General features: G+C 49.9%; 1 protein-coding gene across 8 annotated transcripts in view; it reads right to left on the bottom strand.

The window, feature by feature from the left end:
* Window positions 1-18,243, bottom strand: part of LOC137419530 (15-hydroxyprostaglandin dehydrogenase [NAD(+)]-like) — a 56,456-nt gene extending 38,213 nt beyond the window's left edge. For 4 of the 8 annotated variants that reach the window (XM_078769978.1, XM_078769979.1, XM_068105555.2 and 1 more), the window contains exon 1: window positions 18,027-18,243. In XM_078769978.1, coding sequence (XP_078626104.1) covers window positions 18,027-18,227 — 201 coding nt within the window. In that variant the 5' untranslated portion in view covers window positions 18,228-18,243. Of the gene's footprint in view, window positions 1-7,455; window positions 7,577-18,026 lie in introns of all 8 variants that reach the window. The other 4 variants (XM_078769983.1, XM_078769980.1, XM_078769984.1 and 1 more) reach the window with 2 other exon arrangements.
* Between the last annotated feature and the right edge of the window lie 8,053 nt (window positions 18,244-26,296).

Genomic DNA, 26,296 nt, shown 5'->3' with positions numbered 1-26,296 from the left:
TGTGTTGTGTCATTGGGCATTCATTATGATTCGTTCTCCATCCCAGTTGAGCTGCCCTCTTCTTAGCCATTCCAATGAGCCTTCTTTGTCTATGCCAAGTCTGTCCAACTCTTTCTTGTATCTCCCTGCTCTCTTATTGCTCTCCCAGTAAGTTGTTATTTCGCTTTATATTTTCCTCTCTGTTTTGCAATCATTGGGGCTGTATTCGTTGCTGTTTTGGTTGCATGTGTGACATCTTCACTTCGCACCTGTCTTTGGAAAAATTATGTAAGGTGGGTTAGGAATACATTTTCTGCCTCTTGCTTGCGTACAAATTGGGTTCGGTAGTCTGTTGAAGTTTTCACGTACTAATCCAACCCTGCAGCTGTCACTCTGTGCACTTGGTTGAGCTCAATTAGGCCGCTGCTTCCTTATCCTCTCGGTAAGTATATTCTCAGAATGCATTTGTTTTTGTAGAACATTTTGTGGATAGTGAGGAGTTTCCTTGTTACTTGCAAAATCGAAGATTTTTCAAGTATATTGGTCGGGTGCGTTTGTGGTTCTGTCTGTCTGTCTGTTTGTTTGTTACTTGCAAAATCGAAGATTTTTCAAGTATATTGGTCGGTTGCGTTTGTGGTTCCGTCTGTTTGTTACTTTCAAAATCGAAGATTTTTCAAGTTTATTGATCGGTTGCGTTTGTGGTTCTGTCTGTCTGTTTGTTTGTTACTTGCAAAATCGAAGATTTTTCAAGTATATTGGTCGGTTGCGTTTGTGGTTCCGTCTGTTTGTTACTTGCAAAATCGAAGATTTTTCAAGTTTATTGATCGGTTGCGTTTGTGGTTCTGTCTGCCTGTTTGTTTATTACTTGCAAAATCGAAGATTTTCAAGTATATTGGTCGGTTGCGTTTGTGGTTCCGTCTGTTTGTTAATTGCAAAATCGAAGATTTTTCAAATATATTGGTCGGTTGCGTTTGTGGTTCTGTCTGTCTGTTTGTCTGTTTGTCTGTTTGTTTGTCACCGGCCTACAGGTCACAATTCGAAACCGATCGTCACGAAACTTCACCAAGTTGTATAGGTCGTCCCAATTGAGAAGCCTATTGTTTTTGGGGTGAAAAGGTCAAAAGGTCAACATAGGCCAAAGGTCACCAACTTTGCCAGATTTCTAAAATCCTCAATTTTCATCCGATTGACTTGAAATTTGAAGAAGACTTGCATATCTGGTCACTGAATTCAATCGCCAAGTTTTTGAGGTCAACATAGGTCAAAAGGTCAACAGAGGTCAAAAGGTCAACATAGGCCAAATTTCTAAAATCCTCAATTTTCATCCGATTGACTTGAAATTTGAAGAGAACTTGCATATCTGGTCACTGAATTCAACCGCCAAGTTTTTGAGGTCAACATAGGTCAAAAGGTCAACATAGGTCAAAAGGTCAACATAGGCCAAATTTCTAAAATCCTCAATTTTCATCCGATTGACTTGAAATTTGAAGAGAACTTGACTCGTGGTGGTCCCTCTCGGCTCTTCCCCCGTTGGTATTTTTGTGCACATAAGATTGTTCACGGTTCTGTTTAAATATTATTTAAATATGTATAACCTTTCCCCTTCAGTGTTTTACTCAGTGGTATTTTACAACACGCTGTTTTTCTTCCTATTTAAAAGGCTTTTCTCAATTTCCTCTCCAACTCATTCCACCTCAAAAAAAAGAAATTCAATATCTTATACGTCTCCCTCACTACTTGGTCTAAATTCACATTCATTCCATCCCTCCTCCATCATTCTGAGCCGGATTGCTAACTTGAAAATCACAACAAACCCAATTTGTTTTCAATGTTCGTCTTTCATTAATCATCCACTTTCTAAACTCCCCTCTTGCCCCTCCCATCCAAATCCCTCCCCTTGCACCTACACTCCTAAACTCCCCTCCTGCCCCTCCACTCCTGAACTCCCCCCTTGCCCTTCCTCTCCTGAACTCCCCCCATGCCCTTCCCCTCCTAAACTCCCCCCTCACTCCTCCCCTTCAAAACTCCCCCCCATACCATTCCTCTCCAATTCTCCCTCCTCCCCCCTCCTCCTCAAAGCTGCCTCCTCCCCACTTCGTCTCCCTTCTATCTCATACCTCCACCCCCCCCCCCAACCATCTTCTTTCCTCTGCCCCCCCTCAAACAACCCCTCACTGTGCCTCATCCCTTCACCTTCAAACCTTTCATCCTCCTCATCCTTCCCTTTCTTGGAACTCTTCTGCAATCGCTGACACACAAACAACTGCTCTCCCTACCTCCCCCTCTCATCCTTCATCTTACCCTACTCCTCCCCTCCCCTGTCCTGTACCCGATGCTCCCCCTCTCTCTTCATTAACGGTATGGACCTCAAACATCCGGGGCCTTCGCTCAAACCTGACTGATCTCTCCATACAGGTTGCTTCTGACAATCCAGACTTGATCTGCTTAACAGAGACTTTCCTCCTTCAAGATGTCTCTGATTCCTTAATATCTCCTCCTGGTTACTCCCTCCTCCGGTATGATAGACCTGAGCCTCGGCCTGGTGGTGGGGTGGCTATCTTTATCAAAAACTCTCTTCCTCACTCTCCTTGCACTGCCCTCTCTCCTCCTCACCCCCAGGAGTACCTCTGGCTAAGGCTTCCTCTCCGCTCCCACCTTTTGTTCATATGTGTTTTGTACCGTCCCCCAAACAGTGATGACTCCATCTACATTTCACTGTCTGACAACATGGACCAACTTCTATCCACTCATCCCAACTCTCTCTTCCTCATATGTGGTGACTTCAATTGTCATCATGCCACCTGGTTGGGTGTGGGTTCCTCTCTCACCAGTCATGGCACCTCAGCAAAGGACTTCTGTGACTCACTGGGATTGACACAATCTGTCAATTTCCCGACCCGGATCTCAGCCAATGGAGTATCTTCTCTTCTAGACTTGGTTATGACTAACTTCCCTGCTAATGTCTGCTGCTCTTCTTCTGCTCCAATCGGTTCTTCTGATCATGTACTTGTCAAAGTGGACATCTCTCTGGCCATTCTCAGAGAGCCTCCTCAGCGTCGACGAGTCTGGCATTTCACTCAGGCCGACTGGGACGGTCTTCAAGCGCAGCCATCAATCGTCTGGATTGGTCTCCCATCTCCACTGCCTCTGACATCAATTCTTCCTGGGAATACTTCCAAAGCAAACTGATCTCTCTCATGCACAGATTTATCCCATCTCGCCTTCAGTTGTCTTACCCTTCCTCCCGTCCATGGTACACTGAATCTTGTGGTGAGGCAGTTGCCCTGAAACAACTTGCCTTTGCCTCTTGGAAGGCTAATCCAACTGAAGGAAATCTCAGTTCCTTCCACCAAGCTCGGAACAAGTGTGTGTCTACCCTCAGGAGTGCCAGGAAGCACTATCTCTCCTCACTCAAGAATGAACTCTCAAACCTGTCTCCTTCCTCCAAATCCTGGTGGCGTCTGGTCAAGTCCGTTTCTGGTGTTTGTTCCCCCTCCATCCCCTCACTTACCTCAAATGGCCACACAGTTGACATCGCACGTGACAAAGCCGAATGCCTCAACTCTGTGTTTGCCTCAAAATCCTTAGTCCCAAACCCATCTCTCTCTGTTCCCACCTTTCCCAGTCGAACCAAACTGCTCCTGGACTCTGTGACCTTCTCTCCTGACAAGGTGGAGGAGTTTTTGTCAAACCTCGACTCTGATTCTGCAACTGGACCAGATGGCATCAGCCCACGGGTCCTAAAATCCTGCTCTGCCGCTCTATCTCACCCTCTCTCTGTTCTTTTCACCCTATCTTTTGCTCAAGGTCATCTGCCAGCATCCTGGAAATCAGCAAACATTACCGCTTTACACAAAAAAGGTGCAAAAACAGATCCTTGCAACTACAGACCAATCAGCCTGCTCCCAATTATCAGCAAAGTCATGGAATCCATCATTGCTTCGGATATGAAATCTTTCCTCTTCTCCAATGGCTTGATCTCTGATCATCAATTTGGTTTCAGACCACGTCACTCTACTCTGGACATGCTGCTTCTGCTGTCTCAACAATGGATGGAGGTCCTCAATGCCAAACAGGAAATCAGAGCTGTCTCCCTTGACATATCACGTGCCTTCGATACGGTCTGGCACCCAGCTCTGCTCACCAAACTCTCCTCCTATGGTATCCATGGAAATCTCCATGCATGGCTTGCGGACTTCCTCTCTGGTCGTAGTCAACGTGTGGACCTGAATGGATTTCTCTCATCTCCCCTTCCCGTTCAGGCTGGAGTTCCCCAAGGCAGTGTGCTGGGCCCTGTGCTTTTTCTGGTCTTTATCAATGATCTCTCCAACTCTCTGGAAAATCCTCTGTATCTCTTTGCTGATGACTCCACTCTCTGCCGCTCCAATCCTCTTCCCTCAGATCGGCAGTCTGCAGCCTCCTCACTCTCTGAAGACCTGAACAAAATCACAGACTGGTCAAACATGTGGAACATGTCTTTCAATCCTGACAAATCTCACACTCTTACTATGTCTCTCCGAAAAGATCGACTGGACAACCCTCCCATCTACTTTCTCAACAATCCTCTCCAAGAAGTTCTGTCGCTCAAGCTTTTGGGTCTCACCATCTGCCATGATCTTTCTTGGGAAAACCACATTTCCAAGCTGGCCTCCAAAGCCAGTCGCCGACTGGGCATCCTCCGTCGTGCGAAGTCCTTCCTAGGCACACCTGAGCTCCTCACCACATACAAGGCTTTCATCCGCAGCTCAATGGAATACTGTTCTCCCCTATGGGCTGGTGCTCCTGCCTCACACCTGGCTCGGCTTCACGCTGTTGAATCCAAAGCTTTCAGAATCATTGGAATCTCCCGCGATGAAGCTATCTCTGAGGGCCTTTCACTCACTCACCACAGGCAGGTAGGTGGTCTTTCTGTCTTCTACCGACTCCTCTCCGGCCTTGCTCCCCCAGCTCTCTCTGTGCTCTGTCCCCCAAATATTCCTACAGGTCGCACAAGATCTGCCAGCCACCCTCTGATGGTTAAACTGCCGAAATCTCGGCTCTCTGCTCACCTTCACTCTTTCATTCCTCTTTTCTCCGCCTCTGGAACAAACTCCCACACTCACTTCAATCACACTCCTCCCTCCAGGTCTTCAAAACAGCTGTTCACCACCATCTCTTATCTTCCCCCATCCAAAACCTTGATCTTTTCTACCCCCACTAATTCACCCCAGATCCACCTTGTTTGAAATTCCAACTTCTTTCCTGGAAGTCTTGGCAGTGTCCATATGTTTTATACCTCTCCCACCCCCCCCCCCCCTTCCCATGCCTCCCCCCCAAAGCCCTCTCCCTCCCACAGTTCTCTCGATGTCTCCATGTCTCTCGGTCCCTGATCTCAAATGTTGTGTTTGTGTCCTTCCCCCTCTCTCCCCATCTTGTCTACCGCTCCCGATATTATTTGTTTTGTGTGTCTGTTTGTCTTTCTGTGTGATTAATGTTCGGTCTTTCACGAGCCTCGATCTTGTATACAAAAAAATAAAAAAATAAAAAATAAAAAACATCTGGTCACTGAATTCAACCGCCAAGTGTTTGAGGTCAACATAGGCCAAATTTCTATAATCCTCAATTTTCATCCAATTGACTTGAAAGTTGAAGCGGACTTGCATATCTGGTCACTGAATTCAACCACACATTATATTTTTGGTAAACATAGGCCAAAAGGTCAACATAGGCCGAATTCCTAAAATCACCAATTTTCATTTGATTGACTTGAAATTCTAAGATGATTTACATATATGGTCACTGAATTCAACCACCAACTATTTTTGAGGTCATCATAGGCCAAAAGTTCAACATAGGCCAAGTTTTTTAAATCCTCAATTTTTATCCGATTGACTTGAAAATTTAACAGCATTTGCACATTGAGTCCATAAATAGGGAAACTATTTGAGGTCAAAAGGTCAAAGGTCAACTCAAGGTCAACCTTCCAAAATAATTTTTCATCTGAAAAATCATCACTTTTCTTCCTGTTGACCCAAGCTTTGATCAAGATTGTCAATTTTAATCTTGATGAAATGGACAATTTGCTGTATCAATGGAGTTTTTTTTCTTGGGGGTGAGGGGCGGATTTTTCAAGTATCATGCTCCGCATGACGTCTTCTTGTTTGTTTGTCTGTTTGTTTGTCTGTTTGTTTGTCTGTTTGTTTGTCTGTTTGTTTGTCTGTTTGTTTGTCTGTTTGTCTGTCTGTTTGTCTGTCTGTTTGTCACTGGCCTACAGGTCACAATTCTAAACCGATCATCATGAAACTTCACCAAGTTGTAGAGGTCCTCACAATTGAGAAGCATTTTGATTTTGAGGTGAAAGGTGAAAGGTCACCTGGAGGTCAAATTTCTAAAATCACCATTTTAAATCCGATTGACTTGAAAATTGAACAGCATTTGTATATTGAGCCACTAAATTTGGAAACCAACTATTTAAGGTCAATAGGTCAAAGGTCAACTCAAGGTAAAATTTCCAAAATCATCAATTTTCATCTGAAAAATCGTTAATTTTCATCCAATTGACACAAGATTTGATGAAGATCATCAATTTTAATCTTAATGAAATGGACAATTTGCCTTTTGGTCTGGAAGGGGTGGGGGGGGGGGGGGGGGTGGGAGTGAATTTGCAAGTATCCTGCTGTGCATGACGTCTTCTTGCTTTGATATCTGTTTTGTTGATTTTGATTGTGGCCAGTTTATTATTCCACAACTGCATGTAACTGCGGCTTGGTTTCTGGTTTACAAATTTGGGGAGGGGGGGGGGGGGGGGTCAAGATATGTTTTCAGGATCAACCTGTTCGAGGTACGTAATCTTTCGTTGTTTTGCACATTTGTTTGGGACATATTTGAAATTCGCTCTTTTCCACTATGAGTTATTTTTATGATGCTTTGTTGTTCAGCCTGGCAGAGATATGCACTCTCCTGAGTGTCGTTCTCGTTGATCTGTCACCTCGTTCCTCCATGAGCCTCAATCTTGCAAAGAATAAAAAAGTTCCAGGGTTCAAGCACACAACAGCCTATGTATTCGTTTCAAATTTTCTCATTGGTTCTTCAAAACACAAGTGAGAGTTAGCAATTGGAAACACTGGCTTAGCAATCACTCTGAAAGGACGGCGTACTCCGTGCAGCATGACAAAATATGAAATTTGATGTTGAATGTTCAATGGAACAAAATTTAAAAATCACACTGATTTTAAAGTGCATGGACTGATTGCATATGTTAAAGCTTGTGTGTTTTTTTAATAATGTTTTTTTTAAATAATGCCTAAAATTTAGAACTTCCAAAGCAAAATAAATTAATTATTAACAAGGTGGACTATGGATCCCGAAACGTTGATGAAAAACACGATAATCCAACTGGCACAACAAATAAAGTTGTTGACAGCCAGGATAAGGTGAATGTTACAAACTGTACAAAATCCCAGAGGGGAATTAAGGGGTAAAATGAAGAGGACTTGCTCTCAACATCAGAAGAGGTCAAGTCGCAGTGAATGGCGAGTGTGCGCCCAGCTCCATACATTTCCTCCAGCTCCGCCGCCTTTGACTTCACCTCGTCTTCCAAAATATCCAGTAGTGCAACCTGATAGGATTCGCAAAACGTGATTTGCCTCGTGTTTTTTTTTTTGTTTTTTTTTTGTTTTTTTTTACAGATGAGGTCACATAAAACTGATAAAGGCAACACTGCTCCTTTGAGTTCGGGGAGGATATATTGGGGTGATTTCTATACAAAGGCAGCCATAAGGCCCACTTCCCGATGCACTTTGATAGACACCCCTTTAAAAACCCGAAGATCAAAACCTCCCTTTTGAAACGCTTTTCTGTAAAACACTTTGAGGCTTCTAATATAAATGGATGAGTTCTGTGTGTGTGTGTATGTGTGTGTGTGTATGTGTGTGTGTGTGTGTGTGTGTGTGTGTGTGTGTGTGTGTGTGTGTAACGTGTGTGTGTGTGTGTGTGTGTGTGTGTGTGTGTGTGTGTGTGTGTGTGTGTGTGTGTGTGTAACGTGTGTGTGTGTGTGTGTGTGTGTGTGTGTGTGTGTGTGTGTGTGTGTGTGTGTGTCTGTGTCTGGCATACTTTTTGTGTCTATTAATTAATTACGTATTATGTACTATTGAAATGTACCCTTTAAGACCCCTAAGATCCTGAAGATGCCTAAAGACCCAGAGGACCCAAAAGTCTCCAAGGACCCAAAAGTCTCTCAGTACCCAAAAGACCAAAAAGTCCCAGTGGACCCTAAAGTCCCCAAGGACCCAAAAGACCCAAAAGTTCCCGAGCACCCAAAGACACAGAAGACCCAGAAGACCCAAAAGTTCCCAAGTACACAAAATTCTCTGAAGATGCAAAAGACCCAAAAGTTCCCGAGCACCCAAAGACCCAGAAGACCCAAAAGTTCCCAAGTACACAAAATTCTCTGAAGATGCAAAAGACCCAAAAGTTCCCGAGCACCCAAAGACCCAGAAGACCCAAAAGTTCCCGAGGACCCAAAAGTTCCTAAGGACCCAAAAGACCCAGATGACCCAAAAGACCCTGAAGACCCACAAGTCCCAAAAATCCAAAAGACCCAAAAGTCGCAGAGGACTCAAATGTCCCGGAGGATCCAAAAGACCCAAAAGTTCCCAAGGTCCCAAAAGACCCCGAAGACCCAAAAGACCTAAGTCCGGCAGGCAGGAATGCCACAAGGCGGTAAAGGCCAATTAAAATTTGCTCCACTGGACCAATGGGCCCCCCTAGTATGACTGTTTTACTTTCTGAAACTCGTATATAGAGATAACAAGCAACGACACACGCGCACCTACCAACCCTATCGATTCGCGCGGTAGCCTACCGATTTTCTATAGCTCCCAACGCATACCGATTTTATTAGTCAGACATACCGCATTTGGAAATTGTTATTGGAAAAAAATTAATAGTTGTGTTTTTTCAGTTTTCCGTTCGTTTCTCACTGCCAAGATCGTATTACACGCGGCTGCTTCTACATTCTACAAAACCCGTGCCTGACCTTGATTTCTTATCTCGCCAGCGAGTGGTTATTGCTTCCAAACTAAGCATGACCAATGGGACGACAGGAAACGGCGGACATTCATTTCAAGACAACGCGCCATTTTCCATTCATGATCAAAGACTGCAGTTAACAGAGAGTACTCATGGCTTCAGTGCACGACAACAATGCAAACACCAGAAAAGAAAAAACCACCCCCACGCTGGGTCAACAAGTTTAAGCCAAGTAGAACAACAGAGTTCAAGTCTATCAAGGCTTCGCGTAAGGGAGACGGACATGCCTTCTGTGATATGTGTCGATCAGACTTCTCCATCAGTCATGGGGGGTACAATGACTTGAGTCGCCACATCAGCACGGGGAAACACATGAGCAACTCCCGCGCGGTGGCAACCACATCAAAAATAGCCTTCCAGCCAGTGCGACAGATGCCGACGTCAATCAACGCCGAGGTTTTATTTCAAGGACTGTTGATGGAGCACAATTTGCCTCTGGCCCTAATAGTCCAAGCCATTTAGCATTTGACGGGGAAAAAACTGCAACACTACCGATCTCATTAGTATTGATTACCCTCAAGGTACCTTTATAACATACTAAAAGTATAAAGGTCTAAAAATATGGGGTGACTCTCAAATAATGCAATCAAGTTTTCTCCATTTAGCCCCATGTTAAAAGACGTACATATGCCGCATGCTATGATTATTGTCGCTCTCTGAACTTCTATTGCTTATTTTATACACTGGACCTAATCACTAGCACGATATAATAAATAAAGGATATCATACTGTACAATATTGTATATATATAAGTGAAGTTTTTACTGTTTTAGTGTCTTATTTAACCACACCCCCTTTTACAAAGACTGCTCACTCCACAGCAAGCGACGGTACATCATTATTTGTTTGTGAACCATATATATCTTAGATTTAATCCCATCAATGACATGTATTTAGTATGTTTAGGTCTATTGGCAATAACATACAGTAATAGTATATTCAACTTTTCTATATTTGCAGGTAATCCAACCCTGAAGAATGGCGGCCAATTCGTGTGTGTTCTGCAATGAATCTGTCCTGTTTCTCCCAATGATTGATTTGAGCTCGAGCGACACTACATGCATCTACTCCACTCTCAACGACATTGCGCAACATGCTAAACAACATGATGTACCTACCATCATCACCTTTGATCAGCCACTATGGTGGAAGGCATTGTCGATCATTCTCTCGGAGCCAGATGGAAGCCCCCATGCGACGTATTGTGGTAAGGCTAGGTGCCTTTCATATGGAAATGAGCTTCCTTGGCAGCATAGGGCACCTCATGGGTGGTTCTGGGTTGAAGGAGCTGCTAGAACTCATATACGCACCAAATGCAGTGGATCACATCCTAACAGGAAAAGCAATTTCCAGGGCTGTACGGGCACACATCCTCCTGGATGCTGTCCTGAATGCACTCCTCCTGTCTGATCCTCTTGGAGGAACACAATACAGAACTGCAGAAGACTTGCCAGTTCGGGATGAAGATGCAATGAGTGGCTTGGCCGATGATGATGTGATTCATCCAGATGTGAGTAAAGCAAGGACTCTGTATGATGCGTTGATGAAAGGCACACGATCTTCCAACGATGTAGCAAGTGATCCAATCCTTGACAAGATCAGCAAAGTCTTTCAAACACAGACAGAATCATTGACCAAAGACCGAACAGCGAAACTGTGGTTACAGTATATGGATATGGTGAAGATCTTAAGAAAATTCATCAAAGCCGAGCGTATGGGAAACTGGTCCCTGCACCTCGAAGCTGTATCTGATATGTTACCATATGTAGCAGCCTCAGGTCATTCACTCTATGCTAAGTCTGCCAGGATTTACCTGCAAATAATGCACAGCTTAGAACAGGACGATCCAGATGTGCACCGTAAGTTTACTCAGGGCTTCCATGTCGCCCGAAGAAGTAGTAGAGCTTGGGCTGGAATTTCCTCAGACCTGATGATTGAGCAAGTACTCATGAGAAGTATGAAGACCAGCGGGGGGTTAACAAGAGGAAGAGGAATGACAGAGCAACAACGGTTAACGTGGCTTTTGTCCATGCCGGCTTGTTCGGAGACGAACAGATCGATGCAAGAGCTCACTGGAGTGAAGTACAGCACAGGTGAACAGAACAAAGAGATGGGCAAAACCAGGCAGCATCGCGACATGCAAGATACAAGTACACTACAGGTCGCTCTAGTTGACAGAAATCCTTTCAAGTGTCATCCATCCCTCAGGAACATAATGACTGGTGTCAACGCTGGCAGTAAGGTTGATGTCGACAATGCCAAGCTCATTGGAGACAAGATCATGCACTCCATGACAAATCAGTCAGTTGTCCACTACACGTTCAAGCGCAAAGACCAAGCCACCACATTTCTGAAGGCCAGATCATCTGTGCGAGTTGGTAAAGACCAGGTACAGATAGACCCAGAACTGCTATTCCAGCGTCTCATCATCATCTCAAAATCTGCTGAAGATAAGGAAGAGATGTTTCGCTTTGAGTTATGCCCTCATCCACCTGCACTGTTTGATGAAAAGCTGATGCTACGTGAAGCCCAGAAGTCCGTACTCGGAGATGCTATCTGGTCTAAACTTGAACCAGGTACCATAGAGTCAATCAGCGAAATCCAGTATGTCTTGGATGGTGGAAGTCTGCTGCACCGTATACCATGGCCACGTGGTTCACCAACATATCGAGAGATCTGCATGCTCCACTGTGACTATGTTACATTGTTACAAGAAAGTACGGAAAGGCCATCGTAATATTTGATGGATATCTTGGTCAATCAACCAAGCACATGACCCACCAGAGGCGAGCAGCAGGTAGAGGTGGACCAGAAGTGACTTTCACTGATGACATGAAGTTGACCATGAAGAAAGACATCTTCCTGGGAAACCTCAACAACAAACAGAACTTCATCAACATGTTGAGCAGATACCTCCGGCTTTCTGGATGCCAGACCCATCATTCCCAGAAAGATGCTGACCTGCTAATCGTCCAGACCGCAGTCAGTTCGGCGAACATGAGGAACACAGCCCTTATAGGAGAAGACACAGATCTGATCGTCCTACTCTGCTTCTACGCAAACCTAGAAGCACACGACTTGTTTATGTATAGTCAGGCAAAATCCACTACAAAACCAAACCACATCTGGAATGTGAAGTCCATGAAACGTCAGCTTGGTGCAGCTGTGTGTGAAAGCATCCTATTCATACACGCAGTATTGGGATGTGACACGACGTCTCGACTGTACGGCCTTGGCAAAGGAGCATCACTGAAGAAATTCATGATGAGCACACTTTTCCAAACTCAATCCCAACAGTTCTTGGCTGAGGATGCATCACCAGATGTGGTCGAGGCTGCAGGAGAGATAGCACTCGTGTGTCTCTACAAGGGTAAACCTGATGAAAGTTTGGATTCCCTCAGGTACAAGCGGTTTTGTGAACAGGTCGCAGTCAAGACTTCGAAGATACTCCCACAGACCTTACCGCCCACATCTGCTGCAGCGAGATATCACAGCAGACGGGTGTATCTGCAAATACAGCAGTCTAAAGGAAACAACAGCCTACAACCAGTGGATTGGGGCTGGAGAATGAGCGACGGCAATCTTGTTCCTGTTATGACCGACCTCCCTCCAGCACCTCAGGATTTGTTGAATGTTATCCGGTGCAACTGTTCGACCGATTGTGGTTCCGCACGGTGTACATGCCGCAAGAACAACTTGGAGTGTTCTCCTGCTTGTGGTCAGTGCCGTGGATCTGGCTGCACCAACTCCGTCCTGGACAGTTTCAGCGACGACGATGACGAGGAAAATGATGATTAGGTAGTGGACTGTTGTTATAGACTGTTACATGCAGCTGAATTAGTTAATTGTGGACATTTTTTTTACTTTTAAGCGAATCCTTGACTTCCGACAGTATTTTATGAGTCAGTATTATTAGTTTCTCTATATGTGATTTTATTATGAGTTTCTGATTTTAATCAACAAAATGTGCCATAATTCTGAAACAGTCATGACAAGTGATTCATGTATTTGCATATCAGTGATCAGTATTTAGCTATTGGGAATTTTTTTTACGTGCTTATTTTTTTGTTCCGTACGGGCCGTACTGGGGCTGTAACATGCTGTAATTCCTGATATTAAAAGTATAATTATATACCATGTGCTCGGAATGTATCGCAAAATGTGAACAAATCGTACCGCAAAAGGATGAAAAGGGGGGTCCATGTACCAGTGATTTTGACAGACACCCCATATTTTTAGAGCTTTAGACTTTTGATATGTTATCTGGTATATATTACTGCATACAATTTCGCACCGATATGTAGTGTTGCCGTTTTTTCCTATCTGGCCCCATATTTGGGCTAAATGGCTTGGACTATAAATGACCATTTCTCCAAGCTGGTCCCGCGGATGTTCCCCGACAGCGAGATCGCGCGTCAGTACGCAAGTGGTCGTACCAAGGCGACTCATATTACGTGCACCATCGCGGGTCAGAAAGGCGCACCGCCGGGGGGCGGCCCCGACGAGGGGGCTGAGCCACTGGCGGGGGGTGGTCCACATCGAGGTGGGCCGGTTTGAGGCGGTCCACTGAAACGCAGTCAGGAGTACCGCCGATGTCCAGGGTGAAGTGCTTCGCCCCGGTCTCCAGCACGCGGAAGGGCCCGTCGTACGGGGGCCGCAGCAGTGTCCGGTGGGCATCGTGTCGGACGAACACGTACTCCGCCGTGCGAAGCTCCGGGGCGACGTGCGTTGGCGGGTGCCAGTGGTGCGCCGTCGGCACCAGGGCGAACCCCCGGGAGGTCTCGTGCAGCGCGAAGCGCTGCTGCGCCACGGACCATGGTGCCGTGGAGTTGGAGAGGAACTCACCCGGCACCGCAGCGGTTGTCCGAAGACCAACTCCGCCGCGGATGCGCGCAGGTCGTCCTTGGGCGCCGTCCGGAGGCCCAGCAGGACCCAGGGGAGCCTGTCGACCCAGCCGCCGTCGCGGAGGGTGGCCCGGAGCACGGCCTTTAAGGAGCGGTGGAACCACTCGCACAGGCCATTGGCCTGGGGGTGATAGGCCGTGGTACGGTACAGCTGGACACCGAGCCCCCGCGCGACCGCCCCCCAGAGCTCTGAGGTGAACTGGGGGCCGCGGTCAGACGAGATGTCCGAGGGGGCGCCGAACTGGGCAACCCAGGTGGCGATGAATGCCTGCGCGACGTCCGCCGCCGTCGTCGCCGCCAAAGGCACGGCCTCCGGCCACCGGGTGGTGCAGTCCACCATGGTGAGGACGTGGGTGAAACCCCGCGAGGGGGGCAGAGGTCCCACCAAGTCCACGTGAACGTGGTCGAACCGACGTTCGGGCACCGTAAACGGGACCAACGGGGACTGGGTGTGGCGGTGCACCTTTGCGCGCTGGCACGCGAGGCACGTCCTGTTCCAATCGCGGACGACCTTCCGGAGGCCATGCCAGACAAACTTGTCGGCGACCAGCCTCTGGGAGGCCTTCGTGCCCGGGTGGGACAGGCCGTGGATGGCGTCAAAAACCTGGCGCTGCCAGCCCGCGGCACGATGGGGCGAGTCCGCCCGAGAGAGACGTCGCACAAGAGGGCCGTGCCCGCGCCGTCGAACAGCACCTCGGTGACGCGGAGGCCCGTGACGGCGGTCTGCAAGGCCTGGACGTCGGGGTCGGTGGTCTGGCCTGCCGCCATCCGGGCATAGTCGATGCCGAGGTGGACCGCGTGGGCGACGGACCGGGAAAGGCAATCCGCCACCGGGTTGTCCTTCCCCGCGACGTGCCGGATGCCCGTCGTGTACTCCGACATGGCCGAGAGGTGGCGCTGCTGCCGGGCCGACCACAGCTCGGCGACCTTGGCCATCGCGAAGACCAGGGGCTTGTGGTCGACGAAGGCCGTGAACGAACGGCCCTCGAGCAGATGGCGAAAGTGCCTGACCGCCAGGTGGAGCCCGAGCAACTCGCGGTCGAAGGTACTGCACTGGCGTTCGTGCCGGTGAAGCTGCCGGCTGAAGAACGTCAGCGGTTGCCAAGCTCCACGCACCCATTGCTCGTGCACCGCGCCCACCGCGTAGTCCGACGCTCGGTGGTGAGGGCGATCGGTGCATCGAGCGCCGGGTGCGCGAGCATGGTGGCGTTAAACAGGGCGAGCTTCGCGCCCGCGAACGCCGCGTCCATCTGCTCGGTCCAAACGACGTCACCTTTGCCCGGCGACCCCCGGAGGGCCTCGTGCAGGGGGCGCAGGAGCTGGGCGATGCGGGGCAGGAAACGGTGGTAAAAGTTCACGATGCCCAGGAACTCCTGGAGCCCCCTGATCATGCGGGGGCGCGGAAACCCCTTGACCGCCTCCACCTTTGCTGGTAAGGGGGTGGCCCCGTGCCTGGTGATGCGGTGCCCCAAGAAGTCGATCTCGGCGACGCCGAACCGGCACTTGGCAGGGTTCACGATCAGGCCATGCTGGACCAGGCATTCGAAGAGCGTGCGGAGATGGTGGAGGTGCTCTTCACGGGTCGCACTTACGACGAGGATGTCATCCAGGTAGACATAGACGAAATCCAGGTCACGCAAGACGCTGTCAATCAGACGTTGGAACGCCTGAGCCGCATTCTTCAAACCGAAGGGCATCCGAAGGAACTCGAAAAGGCCGAATGGCGTAATGACGGCCGTCTTCGGGATGTCCTCCGGCCGGACGGGGACCTGGTGGTAGCCGCGTATGAGGTCCACCTTCGAAAAGCAGGACATTTTCGCCAACCGGGCGGAAAAGTCCTGGATGTGAGGGACCGGGTAACGGTTGGGGGTGGTGGCATCGTTGAGACGGCGGTAGTCCCCGCACGGCCGCCATCCCCCGCCAGGCTTCGGCACGATGTGTAGCAGCGACGCCCAAGCACTCTTGGAGCGCCGCACGATGCCCAGCCGCTCCAGCGTAGCGAACTCCGCTCTCGCCACCGCGAGCTTCGTCGGTTCGAGGCGGCGGGCCCGGGCGTAGACCGGCGGCCCGACGGTGGGTATGTGATGTTCCACACCGTGCTTTACGGCCACCGCCGAGAAGGTGGGCCGCGTGAGGGCCGGGAAGCTTGCGAGGAGGCGGGTGAACTCGTCCGCTGCCGGGAGCGTACAAACCAACCTCGCCGGGATCGGACCGCTCAGCAAGCCGCTTGGCGAGCCGCTCGGTGAGCCGCTCAGGGAGCTGCCCAACGAACTGCTCAACGTGCAAGCCAGCGAGCTGAACGTTTCCGCCTGGACGAGGCGCCTGGTCTTAACATCCACCAACAGCCCATTTGCACACAGGAAATCCGCGCCGAGGAATGCCATGGGCACGCTGGCGGTCACGAAAATCCATTGAAAGCATTGCCCTCCGAACCGCAGGGAGAGGCAGCGCTTCCCGAAGGTGCGTATGGGCGTACCGTTGGGTGCAAGCAGTGCGGGGCCCCGACCCGCGGCTCGCTTGTCGGATGTGGAGGCGGGGATAACGCTCACCTGTGCTCCCGTGTCGCAGAGGAAGCGACGCCCGGACAAGGTGTCCGTGACAAACAGGAGGCTGCCGGAATGGCCGACACTCAGGGCCGCTACCGAGCGCCAGCTTTGTAGTTTCCCGACTTGCCGAAGGAGCACGTCGGGCAACAATTCCTCGCCTTGTGGCCAAACCTCGCGTGGAAATGGCACCAGGTTTGCGGAGAAGGCGGGGGCCGCGGTTTTCGCGGTGGTGGTGGGCGGGGCGTGGCGGCGGCCACGCGGTGTGCATCAGCCTCGAGATCCACGAGGTGTGGTGCATCAGCATCAGGGTCAGCCCCGGGATCCGCGACGGCCGCACCGAAGCTCGCCTGCGTGTCACACGTCGCGAAAAACTTGTCGGCCTCAACGGCCAGCGCTCGGGGTTCTTTTATCTTTGAACCGGCCAACGCGAGGCATACCTGGGCCGGAAGCTTGCGTAAAAAGAGTGCCCGGAATAAAAAATCCGGTGCTTTGTCTCCCAGTAGCGACAGCATATGGTCCATTCGGACCGATGGTCGCGTGTCGCCGAGGTCAGGAAAGTCCAGGAGACGGTCGGCCCGTTCGTCCTCTGTGAGGCCAAACGTGGCGATGAGGCGACACTTGAGCGCCTCATATCTGTGGTCGGCCGGTGGGTTTCGCAGGACGGACACGACGCGGGTGGCTGTGCCGGGCCCGAGGGCGGCGATGACGTGGAAGTAGCGCGTCTCGTCCGCCGTTATGCCACGAAGCTGAAACTGGGCTTCTGCCTGCATAAACCATATCTCCGCCTGAGCTTCCCAGAACTCGGGGAGTTTCACCGCGACCGCGTTGCTGCTCGTCATGGCGCGTTCTGTAGTTCAGCGTCGGCGGAACTACTCGAGGTCACCAATGTAGTGCGGTGCTACGTGCACGACTTGTCTTGCCAATGAAGGAAGCAACAACGAACGGAATCAAAAGAGTCTTTATTCTAAGGATCACACTGTAGCACTGCCGTGCTCGGGGCTGTGTGCCCCGTGTATATCCCGAGGCCACGCCTACCCCTCGGGCGTGGCCGACACCCTCCTGGTGCGCGGAATGATGTCATCGCGCCAGCGAGCCATCGTGTCCGCCACAGCATCAAGCAAAATGTCGGCCGGAACGATCTGATGTTTACCCTAGCAACGGATGGAAGCAGTGATGATGAGGACAAGTTTTTCCCAGTCTTGATCACCCATGAAGATCAGATAACGGGCCTAATCACAACATCATTTCTCGACATGCCAGTAGTCAATTCCGCGACTGGTGAGAATATTGCCACGGCATTAAAGGACTCTCTACGAAAGTGTGACTTAAGCCTGAAACAATGCATTGCTTTCTCGTCGGACAATGCCCCCGGACCCCCCTAGGGACGCGTGCGACGCCAGCCTACCGCTTTTCTTTCAAAAAAGGTTGGCATGTATGCACACGAACACACAGCACACACACACAGCACACAGTACCGGTACCGCGAACAGTGCACACATGAGGTCTGACACGTGGTGCGTGAGCACACCTTGGCACCCCTACGGAGCAGCGAGTCCGCCATAGCTGCCCCCAAACCTCCAGCCGCATCGGTGATCAACGCCGTGGATCCGGAGAGCGACATCGCGCACACTTGATCTGAGTGGGACAAAACTCCCACCGAGTGAGTGTTCCGTTCCACCGGCTCCGATGAAGATCCTTTATAACCAGTACCGGGTCCTCCCACAAACATTTCGGTCACACCCAGGCCCAGCACACGCTATACACTTTCAGTTTGACATCCATTCGTGATCACTGCAAAGCTATATATTTATTACGTCCGCAAAATGGCAAAATATTTAACCTGTACTGTGCATACCCCACTGCTGGCACCCCACCGCCATTCGGGAAAGTGGGGAGATTTTCTCAATTTGAATTCAAGATTTGAATTCTTGGAATGTTTTAATTGTAGGACATAATGTTGCTGTGATCTTTCAGTGTCTGGGATTTTCATCTGGTCCATTTAATTCCTCTGGAGTGCAATCATATCATTATCATGGACGTAATATGTGAACCAACTGCGAGGACCTTTCAGCTGCTATTTCACCTGCCTGGGCGACTTCCTCCCTGAGTTAGTGCAGTCACATTCTTCTGTCCAGCGTTTAACAGCGTCTTTCACGAAGGTGTAGTGCCAAATGTTGAGGTTCCGGGGCCCTTCAAAAATGTGTCGGTCGTGACGTCATCGCCATATCTCATCCAATGCAATACGTACCTTTTACCGTACCTTATGTAAAAGGTACGGTAAAATACGTACCTTATGTAAATACGTACCTTATGTAAAAGACACGCCCTTTTTACCACGCATGCACACACACACACACACACACACACACACACACACACACACACACACACACACACACACACACACACACACACACACACACACACACACACACACACAATCCCCTTTGAAATAAAAAGTCACCGTTGTTGGACAAAACTATGTATTTTATTATAATAGGGCAAACGTATATGGTTATGTATTGTTGTGGATTTGAGAATTGTGTTTTTTTTGTGTGTAAATATCACCCTCCGTGTTGTGTGTAAAGGTCAAAGGTCGTCCCTTAGTTAGTCCATATACATACACGTAGCCAATCATATACCTTCTTAAGTAGTTATCTCCTTATTCTATGTAGTTGAAGGCTCTGTTCCCACTAGTTGACACTGCATTGCATCAGATGACATAAGGTAGCTCCCTTCCATTCCCAAAGCCCCCATTCCCAAAGCCTCCATTGCCAACTGCATTGGGCGGTTTTCAGCATTTGCCGCCATTGGCCATGTGCTCCGTCTCGGGGAAGAAGGGCGTTGCCCTCCACTCGTCATGAAGGTGGAGCCCAGCGAGCCCCCACCAGCCAATCAGGGCTGGTGAGACACCATCACGGGCGTGGCGTGGCTTGATCGTGACGCGCCTTATAAAAGGGTGTGGGGAAGGATTGCGAGCAGAGATGCATCAGAAAGAGAACCCGTCATGCAACGCCCCCACATCAGATGCGGCAGAGACAGCAGCTTGAACCAACGGAGCTTTGAATCCACCACGCAGCTTTGGAACCATCGCAGCTTTGAACGACCGCAGCTTCGGGGCTTCGACGGCAGTTTCGACTGTGGCCGCGAAGGAACGGCGGCTGCTGAACGCGCCGATCGAGAAAGGGCGGCGGCTGCTCACTCCCGCCCCGACCGTGCTCCGGTTCCAGCTGAACCTGCCTCTCCCTCCAGCCATCCACCTCCTGTCATCATCCCCCGTGTAAGTGTGCTTGTAGTCTGTCTTTTGTCTTGTCCCTGGGTTTAAGTAAGACTGCAATAGGTAAGCTAATATTTGCACTGTGTCCTTCTGGTTCCTCCATCCTTTCTGTAATTATTTTCTTATTCTTCCTTCTCCTTGGTTTTTTTATTGTGTAAATAATAGCTAGTAATAAATTATATTTGTATATCCTACCTTTGTTCTTCTTTCCTTTACATCCATTTCGTCCTTGTCTTTTCCCTCATTGAATACCTGTGGCACGATTTGGCCAATGTTACGAATCAAGTCAGTGCTTGTTAATAGTTCGTGCCGCGGTTGCTAAACCGCTCGGCAATTACCATCTGTCCGTGGTCGCGAACGGGGTTGCGCACCTACCTCTCCGGAGGGAGCTGTGCAGCGTCAGGACTCACGTCGGTCAGTCACAAACAAGGGGACTAATCCCCCCCTTCTTAAGGGGAAGAAGGCCGACGTAGAGATCCGTAACAATTGGTGTCAGGAGTGGGATTCGGACCTGAAGCGCGAATAGTGCGCTCAAAATTTCGAGTGGCCCAAAATTTTATTTTATAACATCCTAAATTTAAAATCGTGCCATGGATGGTCAAGGCGATCGGGTGCCGGTGGGGGAGATAGAAGGGTTAGAGTCGACCCAGGACGCCAGGGAAATGTATGTGGGAGAAATGGAGGAGGAGAGCAATGAGGATGTGGTTGAGAGGGTATCAGGTGTGCAAGATGGCGCCCTCGCGCATGTGGTTGCAGAGGCACAAAATGGCGGCGCTGCGGCAGCCGAGTCCGCGGCACTGGTGAAATTGGACCTCTTTATGGCGCAAATCAGGGCATGCTTCGTGGTGCAAAGTAAAGAAATAGATGAAAAGATGGACAAATCAAGGGCAGAGATGGAAGGGATGGAAAGCAGAATGAGTGACGAAGCGCGGGGTACCAGTGAGCAATTAAGAGACGTGTTAAACAATATGAACAATAAATTTGAGGGTTTAGACAATAAATTTTAGGGGTTAGACAATGGGATAAAAGGGGTGAAGAATGGGTTAACGGGGCTAGAAGACAGGATGGAAGGCAAATTGCGGGAAATAGGAGAGCAATCCACCCGGGAAATTCAGCAGATGGGAGATCAGATAGAGCAGGTGAAAATCGGGTTGGAAACCAAATTGGATGCTCAAAGTAATGAACTGGAACAGATGATGGCGGCATCTACCAAAGAGATGGGAGAAATGGGGGAGGAGATCAGACGAGGTGTGGGCGAGGATGTCTCGAGGGTACGCGAGGAGGTAAAGCGAGGTGAGGAGCGTATGGAGAAAGAGGTGAGAAAGGGGACGGCAAAGTTACAAGGGGGCATAGAGGAGTTGACGCAGGGGGTGGGGCAGCTGACAGTGGGACAAAGGGAGTTGAAGGAACAGGTAAAAAAGAATACGGCTGTGATCGAGAGGTTGAAGGCGACCCAGAAGGAAATAAAGAGGGACGTAGCAGTCATAAAGAAGGAGTGTCAGACGGTACATGAGGGACTGACCACGAGGTTGGACGAGGTGACAGAGGCAGTGGAGACGAAGGACCGGGAGGTGAGGACGCATATAGAAACGGTCAAGGTGGCATTAGAGGAAGAGATTGAGGGGGCGCACCGGGAAATGAAGGAGGTAAAGGAGAAATTAGAGGAAGTGGAAGAGAGGGTGAGTGAAATTAAGAAGAGACGGAGGGAAACTAAGAAGGAGATAAAGGAGGAAGTGATGGAATATGTACAAGGTCTGTGCTCAAATCCTGAATATGTGCTCACTAACCAAATAAAGAGTTTGCAGGTGGCGGTGGAGAAGTGGTGACGAGGTGCCAAGGTGAGTGGTGGTGTACTAGGAAATGTATATGGTGTGAGGGGAGATTCAGTCAGCTTGGGGGTTGATTTAGACCCGGGTGTTCGTGAGAGGCCGCTGGTGAAGTGTGTGACAGGTACAGAGTGTGAAGGAGGAGGTGTGCGAGGATGCCCGACTATCGGGTGTGTGAGGAAAAAGTGTGCGCAAGAGGATGCGTGAAAAAGGTGTGTAACAGGGGAGTGCATGGTTACAGAGTGCTCTGTCGAGAGTAAGGGTGAATGCGCGACCGAGTGTGGTGGTGAGAGTAGTGAGAGTGACACGGAGCATGAGTTGGTTGTAGCAGGTGAGGAAGGATGTACACCTGGAACGAAAGGATGCACATCTGGAATGGTCGGGCGCGTGTGGGAATGCACGCTTGAGTTGGTAGTGGAGCACGTGATTGGGTGTGCGGAGGAGAGCACACCCGTGGTTGTCACAGAGGATGTGACCGAGGAGTGGGCGTGAAGAGGTGTGTTGGTGAGGTGTGCGAACGACGAGTGTGTGCTAAGGTGTGTGGTGGTCAGGTGTGTGACGAAGTCTATGAGTGTACAGGGGGGGTGTGTAAAAGAAGGTGCAATGACAGGGAGTATGGAGGCAGCTGGATGTGTGAGCAGGGAACGGAACGCGGGGTGTGAGCATGCAAGTGGAGCATCGACGCTAAACGGGTTAGCGGTTAGATCGACTTATCGCCGGAGCGAGCCCTCGGTTCGTGCCGGGCTTTGTGTGCAGCGTGAACCAGCGGGGATCGTAACCGCGGCGGTTCCGAAAGAACCGCCGTGCGGGACCCACGCCGGGCCTCGCTCCGAACGGTCGCGTCCGTGCTCCGCTCAGTGGAGCGGGCGGCCCGGTAGGAAGGGTTGGCACGGCGACCCCTTGTGGTTGAGGCGTTCCGGCAGGGCGAGATCGGGTCATCAGGCGGGAGACAGAAAGGCTCCGCGCCGAGGGGGACCTTGGGATCTCGGCCTGGGCGAACCCCCTTCCCTGCACCGAATGCCGGACGGATCCAACCGCCGGCAACGAACCACCCGCATTCATTGCTCGACTTGGCGAAGCCAAGTTCTGAGCATGTAAAGACGCACCGAGGCTCCAGTTAAAGGACATTTTGTAGGGATAGAGAATTTGTGATTGGAAATTTTTGATTGGTTGAAATTTGAGAGCAAAATTTATAGTGGAAGATACCCGATGTGTTGGGATGGCAACTCTGCCATCTCACACACGGGGGCAAAGGAGCTATAGGTTTATGGGGTTTGGCAGTGAAAACTAGCTCGGGAGGGTTAGGATAAAATGATAGGGATCTAGAGAAGATGACCATAGGTAACGGTAAGGTTAAGTAGCAGCATTGGACAGGTAGTGGGGACATAGAGAGGGTAGTTGGATTATAATGACGAGGGAGCACAATAGTTTAAAGGGGCGACGGGGAAGCGTGAGTTTCAGAGGGGAGTAGTTCGATCAGATGATGCCGAGTGTTTGAGGATCAAAGGTGTATGGAGCAGTGTATGACTGAGTAGTGGTGATTGTGTGTTGTGTTGACCAAATGGTCCAGGGAGGAAGGAGGGTGCAGGAAGCACCAGGAGTAATGGCACAGGTGTGCAAATACAGGTGTATGGAGAATGGTTGTGGGGAATACATGGAATATGGAATATATGGAGTATGGAATGGATGGTATGGAGTGAGTATGACGGAAAATGTGGAGTGGAGTGGATGGTGCGAAGGTGTGGACGGGGAGGATGGACCCCATCACGAATACCCGGGGAGGGTAGTTTAAGAGTTAGGTAGAGGGTACAGGTAAATTGTGGTTGGATATTGGCATCTGTGGTGCGTGGTGGAAGAATGGTGTTTGGATGGGTGCATTAGTGACGTGGAAATGGCTGGGCGTGTGGCCTGTTAGTATGTGTAGTTGAATGGGCACTCCACCACTGTGAGGATGTCAGCCAGGTGAGGCCGCAGGTGGGCTCTGGGAGCCGGTAGAGTTGTGGATGGGGCCCGAGGATCCGGAGGACGGACCCGGGTAGCCCAGTGCCAGAGAGGGCACAGAGTGGGGAGAGCACCAGAGGGCCTTCCCCAGTTAGATAGGTTAGGGTAAGGAGCAGGTAAGCTCGGAGGCAACTACAGTGGTGGAGGTGTGCAGGTGGGTAGACCTGCTGGGAGAGCCACACGACCCAGTCCTGAAATTGTGCAAGGGCACAGGGAGTTGAATCGGGGGAGTGAGACCCCAAATTGATGAAGCACCACAGTTTGGTCAATGGGAATTTGGTTCTTAAAACCACATAGAGTAAGATTGCCAATGGTTTGGCAGGGAAAGACCCCGGGTAGTGTAAAGTGTATTAAAGTCATTTAGAGGATAGTCAGGATTAAGAATCTCCTCGCACCATCTACATCCACTCACCTGAGGTAACAGGACTCCACACCACGCCATGTTGTTGTGATTTTTCTGTGCAAACATTTGGAATGTGGGACGCATCATGACGTGGGTGTGACATTGAGCTTTGTTGTTCCATCTCTCCCTCCTTATGAGGATTGATGATGAATTGGGTGATGGCAAATTTGGTTAGAGGGATTGTGGTGACGAATTTGGTATAGGGGAGGTATGGGGAAGACGTGACGGTTGTGACGAATTTGTAAATGTGTAGATTTTTTTGTGTACATATGGGGTAAGGGCAAGGGTAGTGTAGGTCACATGTGGGGGGCGTACGGTAGGGACGAGCTTTCTCACTTCGCTCTCTGTACGCACCTCGTTCTGCATTACCTGTTTTGATGTGTACCCTTGTGACCTTACCCCTCACTCACCTGTCTTCTATCCCCCTGTCTCCCACCCGAGGACTGTGCTCTCTGGGCACCGAGGGGAGCATGCGGGAGTCCGCCATTGTGTGCCCGAACTCTCGCAACCACAGCTGCCTGCATCGATGCACCACTAATGGACCACATGTCTGTGGCTGAGCACCACTCATGGACCCCACGGGTTGGGGCATGGCCCCTCTGCTGGAACCTGCCATGATGGCCCAAGATCTTGCTGACGGACCTCGGTAACATGGCACCTATGCCATACAGGTGAACCACCCCTAGTCAGTCCCTGTGGGCCATAAATAAAAAGTGGACACGTTTGGTGCTTTTTATTATGTCCAAATAGGCCGCCAGTAAGAAGAACATGAAGAAAGACAACATCAGGAAGAACCATGGCCAGCAGAGGGAGCCTAAGAGGAAGACCAGCACCAGGGGTTTTGTTTATCTTTTATTTGAACTGTGATAACTGTGCACTGACTGGTGCATTTATGGTGCTCGTTATTGGTGCTGGGGCGTCGATGCAGGGCAGGCTGTCTCCCCCCCCCCCAAAAAGAACAATCACAGGTCCTGGGTTAATTTTGTAAATACCAGCGTCAATTGTAAATAATGCTCCCCACCCTAAATGTGTAGTTTGAAGACAATTCTGCAATTCGGTTAGCTGTGGGCGCAAATCTGTTAGGCAGGGTGCAATGCAGCAGAGGGACATACTTATTTGTATTTTAAAACTGTCACACTCAGGGTCAGGTTAAATGTAGAGGGAACTACACCTACGTGCCACACTAAAGGTAAAGGTTTAATAGGCCCGGGACGTGGCTAGGAGGATGAGGGTGCAGTGTTGTGGATTTGAGAATTGTGTTTTTTTTGTGTGTAAATATCACTCTCCGTGTTGTGTGTAAAGGTCAACGGTCGTCCCTTAGTTAGTCCATATACATACACATAGCCAATCATATACCCTCTTAAGTAGTTATCTCCTTATTCTATGTAGTTGAAGGCTCTGTTCCCACTAGTTGACACTGCATTGCATCAGATGACACAAGGTAGCTCCCTTCGATTCCCAAAGCCCCCATTCCAAAAGTCTCCATTGCCAACTGCATTGGGCGGTTTTCAGCATTTGCCGCCATTGGCCATGTGCTCCATCTCGGGGAAGAAGGGCGTTTCCCTCCACTCGTCATGAGAAGGTGGAGCCCAGCGAGCCCCCACCAGTCAATCAGGGCTGGTGAGACACCATCACGGGCGTGGCGCGGCTTGATCGCGACGCGCCTTACAAAAGTGTGTGGGGAAGGATTGCGAGCAGAGATGCGTCAGAAAGAGAACCCGTCACGCAACGCCCCCACATCAGATGCGGCAGAGACAGCAGCTTGAACCAACGGAGCTTTGAATCCACCACGCAGCTTTGGAACCATCGCAGCTTTGAACGACCGCAGCTTCAGGGCTTCGACAGCAGTTTCGACCGTGGCCGCGAAGGAACGGCGGCTGCTGAATGCGCCGATCGAGGAAGGGCGGCGGCTGCTCACTCCCGCTCCGACCGTGCTCCGGTTCCAGCTGAACCTGCCTCTCCCTCCAGCCATCCACCTCCTGCCATTCCTGTCATCATCCCCCGTGTAAGTGTGCTTGTAGTCTGTCTTTTGTCTTGTCCCTGGGTTTAAGTAAGACTGCAATAGGTAAGCTAATATTTGCACTGTGTCCTTCTCGTTCCTCCATCCTTTCTGTAATTATTTTCTTATTCTTCCTTCTCCTTGGTTTTTTTTATTGTGTAAATAATAGCTAGTAATAAATTATATTTGTATTTCCTACCTTTGTTCTTCTTTCCTTTACATCCATTTCGTCCTTGTCGTTTCCCTCATTGAATACCTGTGGCACGATTTGGCCCACGTTACGAATCGGGTC

Source organism: Myxine glutinosa, chromosome 1, assembly GCF_964187855.1.
Source record: "Myxine glutinosa chromosome 1, kmMyxGlut1.1, whole genome shotgun sequence".
Lineage (NCBI taxonomy): Eukaryota > Metazoa > Chordata > Myxini > Myxiniformes > Myxinidae > Myxine > Myxine glutinosa.
Note: the sequence above shows the minus strand (reverse complement) of the source record. Positions and strands in the feature narration are given on the sequence as shown.